General features: G+C 40.3%; 1 protein-coding gene across 1 annotated transcript in view; it reads right to left on the reverse strand.

Moving 5' to 3' along the window:
* Positions 1 to 12848, reverse strand: part of SYCP2 (synaptonemal complex protein 2) — a 70539-nt gene that overhangs the window by 52627 nt on the left and 5064 nt on the right. Inside the window, exons 2-3 of the mRNA XM_062202415.1 lie at positions 2897 to 2957; positions 1519 to 1662 (exon numbers count right to left, since the gene is read on the reverse strand). Coding sequence (XP_062058399.1) covers positions 1519 to 1662; positions 2897 to 2920 — 168 coding nt within the window. The 5' untranslated portion in view covers positions 2921 to 2957. The remainder of the gene's footprint in view (positions 1 to 1518; positions 1663 to 2896; positions 2958 to 12848) is intronic.

Consider the following 12848-nt stretch of genomic DNA (forward strand, 5'->3'; position numbering starts at 1 on the left):
GCCCAAGCACTTGGGCCATCCTCCACTGCACTCCTGGGCCACAGCAAAGGCTGGACTGGAAGAGGGGCAACCGGGACAGAATCCGGTGCCCCGACAGGGACTAGAACCCGGTGTGATGGCGCTGCAAGGCGGAGGATTAGCCTATTGAGCCGTGGCGCAGGCCTATACACATACTTCTAATCCTCACAAATCTGATAGTCATTATCATCATCTCTGTACTGCAAAGGATGAAAGTGTAATTCATAAAAAGCAACTTTCCAACACCTCCTAAGCCAGTGAATAACAAATTCAGTGCTAAATTAAGATCTATATAAATTCAAGAAACTTTAGCCTTTAATACAGTGAATCAGTTACATTCCATTCTAAAAAGTTACATGTATTTAATCAACTGATGCAATTTGTATTCAATTTTTTTAGATTCATAGCCAATCTCAGAGACTGGAAGAGATAATCAATAATCACTTTTTCTAGTACATGAAAATGTTTTATATTCAATGAATCAAATGCAGATTTGGGGTACTTTTTTTTTTTTGCTTTATTTTAGGAATCAGCAAGTGTAATCTTCCTAACATCAAGGTTATTTTGATAGGTTTTTATTTATTTTTGACAGAGTAAGACTGAGACAGAAAGGTCTTCCTTCCATTGGTTCACCCCCCAAATGGCCACTATGGCCAGTGCGCGCTGCGCCAATCCAAAGCCAGGAGCTTCCTCCTGGTCTCCCAGGCAGGTGCAGGGCCCAACCACTTGGGCCATCCTCCACTGCCTTCCCAGGCCACAGCAGAGAGCTGGACTGCAAGAGGAGCAACTGGGACTAGAACCCGGAGTGCCGGCACTGAAGGCAGAGGATTAGCCTAGTGAGTCGTGGCGCCAGCCAATTATTTTTTTTAAGTAGATCTGGGCCGGTGCTGTGGCATAGCGGGTAAAGCCGCCGCCTGCATTGCCTGTATCGCCTGCATCCCATATGGATGATGGTTCTAGTCCCAGCTGCTCCACTTCTGATCCAGCTCTCTGCTATGGCCTGGGAAGGCAGTGGAAGATGGTCCAAGTCCTTGGACCCCTTTGCCTGCATGGGAGACCCGGAGGAAGCTCCTGGCTCGGGATTGGTGCAGCCCCAGCTGTTGCAGTCAATTGGGGGGAGTGAACCAGTGGCTGGAAGACCTCTCTCTGCTCCTCCTTCTCTTTCTCTGTGTAACTCTTGACTTTCAAAAGTAAATAAATCTTTACAAAAACAAACAGTAAATGAAGTTATTTAAACTTCAAACAGGGAAACTCCTTTACCCTAGCTTGTATAAGAATTAGTAATAGTAACCCTATATAGACACAGCTTTTTGTGGATTTTATTGTGTAAATAGAGAGTCCAATGTGTTGAGTGTTGAGACATTCAAATTTTTTTGTAAAAAAATCACTTTTAACTACTATACTCAAGGTTGCTCAAGCCGTTATTGCTTTCTATTGAAGTACTTCTTCCTAGAAAATAGAATCCTACCTAATAATTTTTAAAAACCATTAAGTATTTACCCTGCATATAAGGTCATCCAACTTGTAGAAAAACTGATTGCTGCAGTTAATCTTCACATTTTCACAATTATCAACTTGTAAAAGCATTTTCAAAGGTTTGAAGTCATGTTTTCTTAAAGCATCATCGATGCATTTTTCCAGCTGCTAGAGAAATATAATTAATGGCATATATATTGAGTCAAAACCAAAATTAGTCATCTCATAAAAGCTAGTCAGTTGAGAATTGTTTTTATATGAAAATTCAAATGAGTTCATAAAATATCATTTATTTTCTAAAAATACTGTCTGCTATTAAATTTGGAATAACTGAGTTAGATATGAAGTTGCTTTCATAATAACAAAACTCTAGATAGGAAAGGAATTACTAGTGTTAATTCATCTTTTATTACTAAAGTTATGATTATGCCAAAAGCAAAACAAAACTTGATTAAAAAATAAAATACTAGGCCGGCGCCGTGGTTTAACAGGCTAATCCTCCGCCTTGCGGCGCCAGCACACCGGGTTCTAGTCCCGGTTGCCCCTCTTCCAGGCCAGCTCTCTGCTATGGCCCAGGAAGGCAGTGGAGGATGGCCCAAGTCCTTGGGCCCTGCACCCACATGGGAGACCAGGAGAAGCACCTGGCTCCTGGCTTCAGATCAGCGAGATGCGCCGGCCCCAGCGGCCATTGAAGGGTGAACCAACGGCAAAAAAGGAAGACCTCCTTTGTCTCTCTCTCTCACTATCCACTCTGCCTGTCCAAAAAAAAAAAAAAAAAAAAAAGAAAAATAAAATACTATATTAAAGTAATACTTAATATCATGGAAAAATCCTCAGCATATCAGACCATCAAGTTCTTAATGAAGTTTTAAGACAGACAGACACATGAACACAGGCAAAACCACCTTGTAGAAACCATTCAACTAACATGACAATGTCACTTCTGTAATATTTGTAAACTTTACAAAATTTACCATTTCTGATGTTAAAGTACAACTTCATTTAGAGAATTTTCATGGAATGGTCACTATACACATTTGATGAGTAGATATTAAAACCTACTCTTTGTCTAAATGCAAGCATCCTAGAATTTTTAAAACTTGCTATTAATGTACAGGCATATATAGCACATTAGTCAATGAGTACATAATTTTTTTCAGTGTAAAAGATGTGTATATATAAAGAAACAGGAACTTTTGACACTTTATATTCTTAATATAGCTACTGAAAGCATACCTATTGAATAAATGAAAAAATATCTATTTAAATTACTCTACACTTGACCATTTCATTATAACTTATAAGCTTTATCATTGCTAAAATAACACTGGCTACCTATATGCAAAAAAAAAAAAGTGATTTTAAGAATTAGAATACTTCCATTTGGTCTAGGCCTACATACCTGGAGATCTGGTCTTACTGGCATTTTGGCTTCATTTTAAAACAGTAGGAAAAATAATTATCTATAAAAGAAAACACATACTTTCTGTATCTTACAATCTGGTCCCAAGTATTTATAGTGTAAAGACCTTTAACACAAGCCTTTCAGATTGCAGCAAGGCATTAAATATTGTTTCCTTAATTTTCTCAGTGGACATTTTTCATACTTGTTTATCATGTTACACATATGGTCAAAGAAGTTTCTAGACAAAAGTGTTAAGATAATTTATTCAAGCTCTCTCTTCTTATAATTACTTAAATTAACAACAAATGTTCTGCAAAAAGTATACAAAGCTACCTAGTGAAAAGAATACAAACCAAGATATCTCCCACTAGTTATTCCTGCTATACCTGCTACACCTTTGGGAACAAAAAAAAAGTACTCGTGAATTAATGTCTAAATGAAAGCCAGGCTATTAATAAAATATTGAAGAAGGAAATAATATGCAAATATATTATCAATTAGAAAATACAGATATACAAGGGAAGCAATGAGAAAAAAGATAACCTACATACATTTCATGTGCCCAAAAGGAAGTATGAGCAGGACAGAATCTCCTATTTCTGGCCAAATGCCCAAAGCAAGGGGAAGGCATTACTTTCCCAAGTAATGTAGGTTCCTTAAGACCACAAGATGAACATACAAATGACCATCACAAATTAAAATCAGGTGATACAGTTTTTCTTAAGAGATAGCATCAGGGGCCAGCACCATGGCTCACTTGGTTAATCTCCACCTGCGGCGCCGGCATCCCATATGGGTGCCAGGTTCTAGTCCTGGTTGCTCCTCTTCCAGTCCAGCTCTCTGCTGTGGCCCGGGAAGGCAGTGGAGGATGGCCCAAGTGCTTGGGTCCTGCACTCGCGTGGGAGACCAGGAGGAAGCACCTGGCTCCTGGCTTCAGATCCGCACAGCGTGCTGGCCGTAGTAGCCATTTGGGGGGTGAACGAATGGAAGGAAGACCTTTCTAACTTTGTCAAAAAAAAAAAAAAAAAAAAAAAAAAAAGAATCACCCAGGTTCTAAAGAGAGATTCCCACACTTGTGAAAATAGGATGAAAATTGATAAAGTTACTTCAAACAATACTATTTAGTATGATTGTGATAAGAGGAATGAGATTATTAATTTTCCCTGCCATGAACACCTAAGAAGATAACACTGCTGTTGCCAACTGGGGAGAAAATGCTTATCATTACTGGAGTCATCCTCAAAACCCTACATGGCCATTTCATTTTGTAGAATGCGTGCAAGTATTTTGACTATTCTTTTTATAATGATATACTAAAGATCATTCTGAAATTGACAGTGAGCCTGAGAGTATCATTAATTTATAACTTAAAAATTAATATAGAACAGACTTTGGCCGGCGCCACGGCTCAATAGGCTAATCCTCTGCCTGTGGCGCCGGCACACAGGGTTCTAGTCCTGGTCAGGGCGCTGGATTCTGTCCCGGTTGCTCCTCTTCCAGTCCAGCTCTCTGCTGTGGCCTGGGAGTGCAGTGGAGGATGGCCCAAGTGCTTGGGCCCTGCCCCCACATGGGAGACCAGGAGAAGCACCTGCTCCTGGCTTCGGATCAATGCAGTGCGCCGGCAACAGCACACCAGCCACAGTGGCCGTTGAGGGGTGAACCAACAGAAGGAAGACCTTTCTCTCTGTCTCTATCACTGTCCACTCTGCATGTCAAAAAAAAAAAAAAAAATACAGAACAGCATAGGAAGGAGTAAAGAGTAAAAAAGCCTAAATGTATATTAAGTATATAAAATGCTTAATAGTGTCAAAACATGTAGATTTGCAATGCACAATAGCATAAGGGGTAGTAGCGACAGAAAATGAAATTAAGGCCGGCGCCGCGGCTCACTAGGCTAATCCTCCGCCTTGCGGCGCCGGCACACCGGGTTCTAGTCCCGGTCGGGGCACCGATCCTGTCCCGGTTGCCCCTCTTCCAGGCCAGCTCTCTGCTGTGGCCAGGGAGTGCAGTGGAGGATGGCCCAAGTGCTTGGGCCCTGCACCCCATGGGAGACCAGGAGAAGCCCCTGGCTCCTGCCATCGGATCAGCGCGGTGCGCCGGCCGCAGCGCGCCAGCTGCGGCGGCCATTGGAGGGTGAACCAACGGCAAAAGGAAGACCTTTCTCTCTGTCTCTCTCTCTCTCTCACTGTCCACTCTGCCTGTCAAAAATAAATAAATTAATTAATTAAAATTTTAAAAAAATGAAATTAAAGCATTACATTAATAAAGAATATATAACCACTAAAATAAACACCCAATGAAGAGTGAAAAAAATCTGTAACTCACCAAGCTAAGGAAGTGAGGATAAACATTATATTTTAATAAATCCAAAAAAAGGTGGGATAGGTGGGGCAAACAGAAGTCACAAAATGAGGTGGTGGTAGATTCAAATTTAAATATCAGTAATTACATTGAATTAAAATATACTAAATACTCTAAAGGAGTTAAGAATATGTCACTGAAAAATATGCTGTTTTGGAATACTTATTACTTTTAATTAAAAAGCACTTTAAAAGTAGAAGGTCTAAGAAGATCATTCTGATTATACCACTTCTGAAAAGTGGGAGTATTGCCTTATATTTCACATATTTAGCATGTAAGTGATTAACTGCTTTGGGCCTTCATTTTCTTATGAGGTCTCCAATTTATGTTTTTCTCCCATTAATCTGTTTTATGTCAATTTAATTCTCAGACCAACCTGAACAAACTCCTAAAAAAATAAATTTTGCATCCCCCTACAATTCCAATTAAAAATCAGATTATTGAGTAAGTCCAAAAACATACATATAAGATTATATTCTTAGAAGTATCTATTAACTATATGAGATCTTTATATTAACTGAAAAAAATAAATTTTTTGAAAAAAAAAAAGAGATGTACCTTAAAGGACATAAAATCATGTACAATAAAGAGATAAAAGGACTGTGGCTGTGGTACAGCGAGTTAAAGCCCCGGCCTGCAGTACCACATCCCATCCTGGCTGTTCTACTTCCAATCTAGTCCCTGCTAATGCACCTGGGAAAGCAGTGGAAGATGGCACAAGTCCTGGGACCCCCGTACCTGCATGGGAGGGAGACCTGAAGAAGCTTCAGGCTCCTGGCTTTGGATCAGACCAACTCTGGCCATTTGGGGAGTGAATTGCAGATGGAAGACCTCTCTCCCCCCTCTCTCTGACTCTGCCTCTATAACTTCACCTTTCAAATAAATAAATCTTTTTTTTTTTTTTTTTGACAGGCAGAGTGGATAGTGATAAGAGACCGAGAAAAAGGTCTTCCTTTTCCGTTGGTTCACCCTCCAATGGCCGCTGCGGCTGGTGCGCTGTGGCCAGCACACCGCGCTGATCTGAAGCCAGGAGCCAGGTGCTTCTCCTGGTCTCCCATGCGGGGGCAGGGCCCAAGCACTTGGGCCATCCTCCACTGCCTTCCCGGGCCACAGCAGAGAGCTGGACTGGAAGAGGAGCAATCGGGACAGAATCCGGCGCCCCGACCGGGACTAGAACCCGGTGTGCCGGCGCCGCAGGCAGAAGATTAGCCTATTGAGCTGCGGCACCAGCCATAAATAAATCTTAAAATGACTTTAAAAAATAAAGTGACAGAAAAGATATACCACAAAAACTAACCACAAGAAAGCTGGTAAAACCATATGGGTATCAGATTTGCCATCAAAGTCACTGTGGTATTAGCCAAGATAGATGGAACAGATGGAGAATCCAGACACACACATAAAATAGCTTACTTGTGATGAAGGTAGACAAAAGCAGTAAGGAAAGGATAATCCTTTCAATTAACTATACCGTTCAGATAAAGTTTTCTTAAGACAGCGTGAATTCTATCTTGTACCACATTAAAGCATTATTTCTAGGTGGATTGTAAATTAAAATGTGGAAGGTAAAACAAGTCTCTAGATGATAATATAGTTGCACACATTTATGACCCTGCAAGACAGAGAACTAACCATAAAGGAAAAGACTAAGTTGGACAACCTTAAAATTAAGAACTCTTCTTCAAAAAACATCTCAGAGAGATACGTCACTGAGCAGAAGCCATTTGTGGTTTTTATATCCAACGAGTCTTGTCTCTGGACTATGTGAAACATCCTTATGAAAGTTTTAAAAATACAAAGAGTAAAATGGACAAGAGACTTTATCTCCTTCCTAGTTACCATGTGATTCTCCTGTACTTGTTCCACCACACTCATCAGATACCAGGTCAGTGGGGTGGGCCCTATCTTTGACTACGAACCTCCAAAATTGGAGCCGAAATAAGCCTTCCTTCATAAGCAGCTCCTCTTGAGTTTTTGCGTAACAAAAAGCAAAACACACAGCTTCTGTGACACAACAAAATGTTCCCAAGTTGTATGCGGACCACATGTCACTGAATTAACTTCCTAGTGCTGCCTTAACAAAATAACATGAATTGGACTACTTTAGAACAACAGGAACTGATTCTACTCCAGTTCTAGAGGCTGGAAGTCAGAAATCGAGGTGTGAGTAGTGCCTTCTTCCCCTGAGGATACTAGAGGAAGGATCCTTCCTAGCCTTTTCTGGCTTCTGGAGGCCTCAACCTTCCTGGGCTGATAGAAGCAGAGCTCCCATCTCTGCCTCCTAAGTCACATGGTGTTCTCTTGATTCATCCCATTGTTTTCTCTGTACATTTCTAGGTCCACACTTTTTAAAATAAAAACACCAGTCATACTGGAATAGGACCCCACCCTAACAACCTCCTTTAAACTTTGCTGGATGCAAAGACCCTACTTCTAAATATCACACTCTGAGATACTAAGGTTAAGGATTTCACCAATGAGGGAGGACACAGTTAAACTTTAAGCAGTCACTCATTAAAGCACACAATTCCATATTGAAGTGCCAGAAGTGTAGGATTCAAAGAAACAAAAGTTGAGGGTTTTGAATGCAATGGATTGGGATGAAAAACACCTCAAATAAGACCCGGTCATTGGGACCGCCAACCCCTCCCCACTGTACATAAGGCAGCACTGCTACCAGAAAGCAGCACATTCATAGAAAGTTTCTTCAAGTGCAATGAAAGAATAAGCCTTTGGCTGAAGACTTTCTCAATTTCAGTTAAAATTACACAAGTCAGATTCTGGATAACTAACAATGAAGTGCTGCTCTTAATGGAGTGTCATATGAAGATGATCTTTTCCCCTGCCCCCTTTCCTCTAAGACTTTGCTGAATCAATCTTTAGAAATACCAACTAAGAAATAGTAACTTTTTTTTCTGAAATTATTCTTCCATGGGCCAAGTACTGGGCATTTTTAAAAATTCAAATAGGGCTAGTAAGTGCAATGTATGCCCTATTAACTTTTTGAATACTTTAAAACTTGTATAACAGAAATTTGGCACTGAACTGATCTATGAGAATTCTGAAGTTATCTTGTAGAATAGCATTAGACCTGAATTAATATTCTATTCTAACCCAAAGTAGAATTTTCTAGGATCAAGATCTAAGGTTCTTCCATAACCCAAAGAGAACAGCCAAAAAAGTAGGTAATGACCTCATGAAAAGGGATACAGAACTATAAAAATAAATCTCTAGAAAACAGACTAGTGGTTAAGCAAACAAAGTTGGGAAATGTTAGAGGGAAACACTTTTTCCCTACTCCTAGTTTTTATAAGAATTGAGTACAGTCTTGGACTCTATCCCTTTAGTTCTCATCACCTCTGAGAAACTGGAATATATTGGGTTGCTAGATTTGGTAGATGTGAATAGAGTGCTAGGCTCAACTTAGCACCACACTTCTTTTACTCCAAGAAAAGTTTGACTTTGTATTCAGTTTTGCTCTTTCTGGAAGTCCCTATCCCGTGAGGAATTCAGTTCCTTGCTGTCATTCTTTTGCTCTGGAATCAGTAAATTTTCTCTTCCAGGGCAGGGAAGGTCTTCACTCAATTAGCTTGTTGCTGAGGAGAGTACGCCCAATTAATTCTAGAGCACAAAATCACTAGGCTAAAACCTAAACTCAAACTCACTAACCTAGCCAATGCAGGTTTACAAAGTTATACTTCTGTTACCCTTTGTTTTCTAACTGGTCAGAACATAGGATGTTGTTTATCAGAGACCCTCAGATATTCCAGTAAAGTTCAGCATAAATGTGTTCCTTTATATCAGTAATAATCAGAAAACAAAATTTTTAAAAAATCTCATTTGGCATGTATCCTATTTATAGTATGACTCTTTTTTTTTTTTTTTCATTTTTAAATGAAAGGCAGACACAGAGAGATCTTCTGACAGTGTGATACCCAAATACCTGTAACAACCAGGGCTGGGACAGCCTGAAGCTAGGAGCCCAGAACTCAATCTGGATCACTCATATGAGTGGCAAGGACTCAAGGACTGGAGCCACCATCTGCTGTCTCACAGGGTGTGCGCTAGCAAGGAGCTGGATCAGAAGCTGGAGCTGGGAATCAAACCAGGCACTTAGGTCCTGGATGCAGGCATCCCAAGTGGTGCCTCAAGCACTACATTAAATGCCCACCCCTAGAATATTTACTACACAAGAGTACTTAGAAAATGCATATATGCATTAGGCAAAGACTTATTGAATAAAACCCCCAAAAGCACAGGCAATAAAGGCAAAAATAGACAAACGTGATTATACCAAGCTAAGAAGCTTCTGTACAGCAAAGGAAACAGTCAACAATGGGAGAAAACTTTTGCAAATTATATATCTGATAAAGAATTAATATAAATGATATAAGGAGCTCAAGAAATTCAACAAGCAATCCAGTTAAGAAATGGGCTAAGGACATGAAAGGTGTTTTTCAAAGGATAAAATACAAACGGACAATAGATTCATGAAAAGATGATCAGGATCACTAGCCATTAGGGAAATGAAAATAAAAACCACAATGAGGTTTCACTTCACCAATTAGAATGGCTATCATCCAATAATAAAAAAGTAGCAAATGCTGGCAAGGATGTGAGGAGAAAAGGTACCCTCATACGCTGTTGGTAGGAATGTAAATCAGTGCAACCATTACGGATGATAGCACGGAGATTCCTCAGAAATCTGAAAACAGATCTACCATATGACCCAGCTATTCCATTCCTGGGAATTTACCCAAAGGCAATGAAATCATCATGTGAAAGAGTTACCTATACCCCCATGTTTGTAGCAACTTAACTCACAATAGCTAAGGTATGGGATCAACCCTGATATCCATCAACTGATGACTGGCTCAAGAAATTGTGAGATTAAATATATGTATATAAAGATTTATTTTTTACTTGAGATGCAGAGTTATAGACATAAAGAAACAGACTGAAAGGTCTTCCATCTGCTGGTTCACTCCCTAAATGGCCTCAACGTTGGAGCTGAGCTGATCCAAAACCAAGAACTTCTGGGTCTCTCACATGGATGCAGGGGACCAAGCACTTGGGCCATCTTCCACTTCTTCCCCAGGCCATCAGCAGGGAGCTGGACTGGAAATGGAGCAGCTGGGACTCAAATCTGGGCCCAGATAAGGTGCTAATGCTGCAGGTGGCTGCTTAACCCCCCTGCACCACAGCACTGGTCTCAATTGTGATACATACACACACAACACACATGACAAAATACTATTCAGTCATAAAAAAGAATGGAATCCTGTCTTTTGCAACAAAATGGATGCATCTAGAGACCATTATGCTTAGTGAAATAAATCAGTCCCAAAAAGATAAATGTTTTCCCTACTTGTGGTAACTAATATACAATAAAAAATGTATATGAGCAAAACTGACATTTTGAGATTTATTATAGACATTGTCTATACAATTGAGAAGGAGTGGTTTTTCTACTTATTACTTGTTGAATTATTTTAGTGGAGGGTTAAGCTTGTGACTATAAAAAAACGGAAAGTACGTTATTGTAAAAAATTTAAAAAGTGGAGGAAGGTTGGAAGTGAGGTTAGAAGGTTACAATGGAAAGTATCATGATGCTCTTAAAATTGTATATATGCAACAAATGAAATTTGTTCCATTTACATAAAAAACTGCATGAATTTCAAATTTTCTTGTATCAGAATAACTCACTTTCCATGAACTTCTGAAGTAACTTTGTACACAAATAAAATGAATAAAAAACATATTTAAGAAGGTGAACATAGACTAAGGGCTGTAATAACATGAATACAGAGTTATTCCTATTTATTAATGGTAGGACTTATCATTAGAAAACAATTAATTCTTCCCTCGAATAATTTTTGAACTTCCAGACTTCAAAGAAATTTCAATAAAAACCGTGAAAGTGGATTTTAAGCAACTTGGTTAACTCCTAAAAGTTATATGGACGAATCTCCAAGATTCAAAATTTAATTTTAAATCCTTAAAAAAAAGAGATGGCTAACATTTTTCTGTAATAGCATAGCCAAAATAAGAGCTTAAATTATAATTTCTTAGCTAAATTTACTTCGCCATCAGCGAGGTAAACAGTAAACAGAAAAGACCTCCCTTTCAAAACAAAGGGAAAGAAAGTTTTAAAGTGAAAATATAGTTTTCCTCATGGGCATTGTCTGCCTCAACATAAACTACTACAGAACATGCCTGTGACTACAGACTTCTAGTTTAGGCCACTGAAGATTAGAGATGGGACTTGAGCACCCCCTTGACTTGCTTCCTCTGGTCTGCTTTAACAAAAATCAGGAGAAAAAGAAAGCTAGACATCAGAAAAGTAGAGATAGGTGGCAGGCCTATTAAATGTAGCTCTGCACAGTGATCTGCCCTCAAGGAGACCCAATAGTCCAGTCCACTGCAGTGGCTTTCAATGTGGCAAGCCTGGGCTTCAGCAGAACTCAGCTATGAGGAGCCCTGGCAGCTCTGCCAGCCAAGAGTTGGATCACTGGAAATGGACCTGCCCTGGAATCGAAGGACTTCAAGTCAGAGCTGCAGATCTTATTGGCTCTAAGCTCAAAAGCCCTTCACTCAGCCCAGCTTCCAAGGTGACCACTGCTGCTGAGGAGACAGCCAAATAGGGTCAGTAACACTGCAGGCAGAACTGTGTATTTCCTGTTGGAGTTGCCACTTGCCTTTACCTGGCCAGCTCTCCTCCCAGGCCAGCTAGGTAATGGAAGTCAACAGGGTGCCTTCCCAAGGAGGTTCACACCTGCCTTAGGATGTAGGCTATATGAAGAGATAGATGAGTCTGAGCCTCATAATTTACAACGCTTTAAAGCCCACCTGATTATCAAGCCCCTTCTATCAGGTTCTATTTGCCTCTCAATCAGAAAACTTATTTGTAGCTTAGCACCTGTCTTAGGTTCTCTAATAACAACTGTGTCCTCTGTATCTAGCCCACTTAGGCCTCATTCCTTTGTAACCATAGCCTCTACTCTACCACCAATGGCTCTACTCCCAACCTGTGTGTACTGATGGTCCTCTTCCCCACTTAATGTTGTATGATTGTTCAGAATTTCTCTACAGACAAGCCCAGCTACCTGCAAAAGCTAAGTGGCCTTTTCTCCCAGTCTTGGCTGGGACCAGCTTTAAGCCACATCCATCAAACTGTCCCCACAAGGGTCCAGAGGACCCCCCCCCCCCATTTCCTCTCCTCTATGAAATTGTTAATGCTACTCTTAGGATCATTGGTTACTATTCTCAACCCTGTCTTTAATACTACAGTGTTTACAGCAAATTATAATGGAACAAACGAAGGCCTTCAACAACCAAGCGGTCAACCAAATGCTGCTACAGGAATATACTCGGCTCCCCACCCAGGAGACAGCGGCCTGAGACATCACCCCATGCCAGCAAAGAGTACCACCCCATGTCAGCAGGAAGTAGCTCTAAAGACAGATCATTGTCCCTCTACCCCTCCTGGACTTTTGGGACTAATGTAACCCCATACAAATCCTGCTTTATAAAAAAAACAAAAGGGGGGAATGTTAGGAAACTGGCACAGTTATAGCCAGGTGGCCGC

Source organism: Lepus europaeus, chromosome 10 (genome assembly GCF_033115175.1).
Source record: "Lepus europaeus isolate LE1 chromosome 10, mLepTim1.pri, whole genome shotgun sequence".
In the NCBI taxonomy this organism is placed as follows: domain Eukaryota; kingdom Metazoa; phylum Chordata; class Mammalia; order Lagomorpha; family Leporidae; genus Lepus; species Lepus europaeus.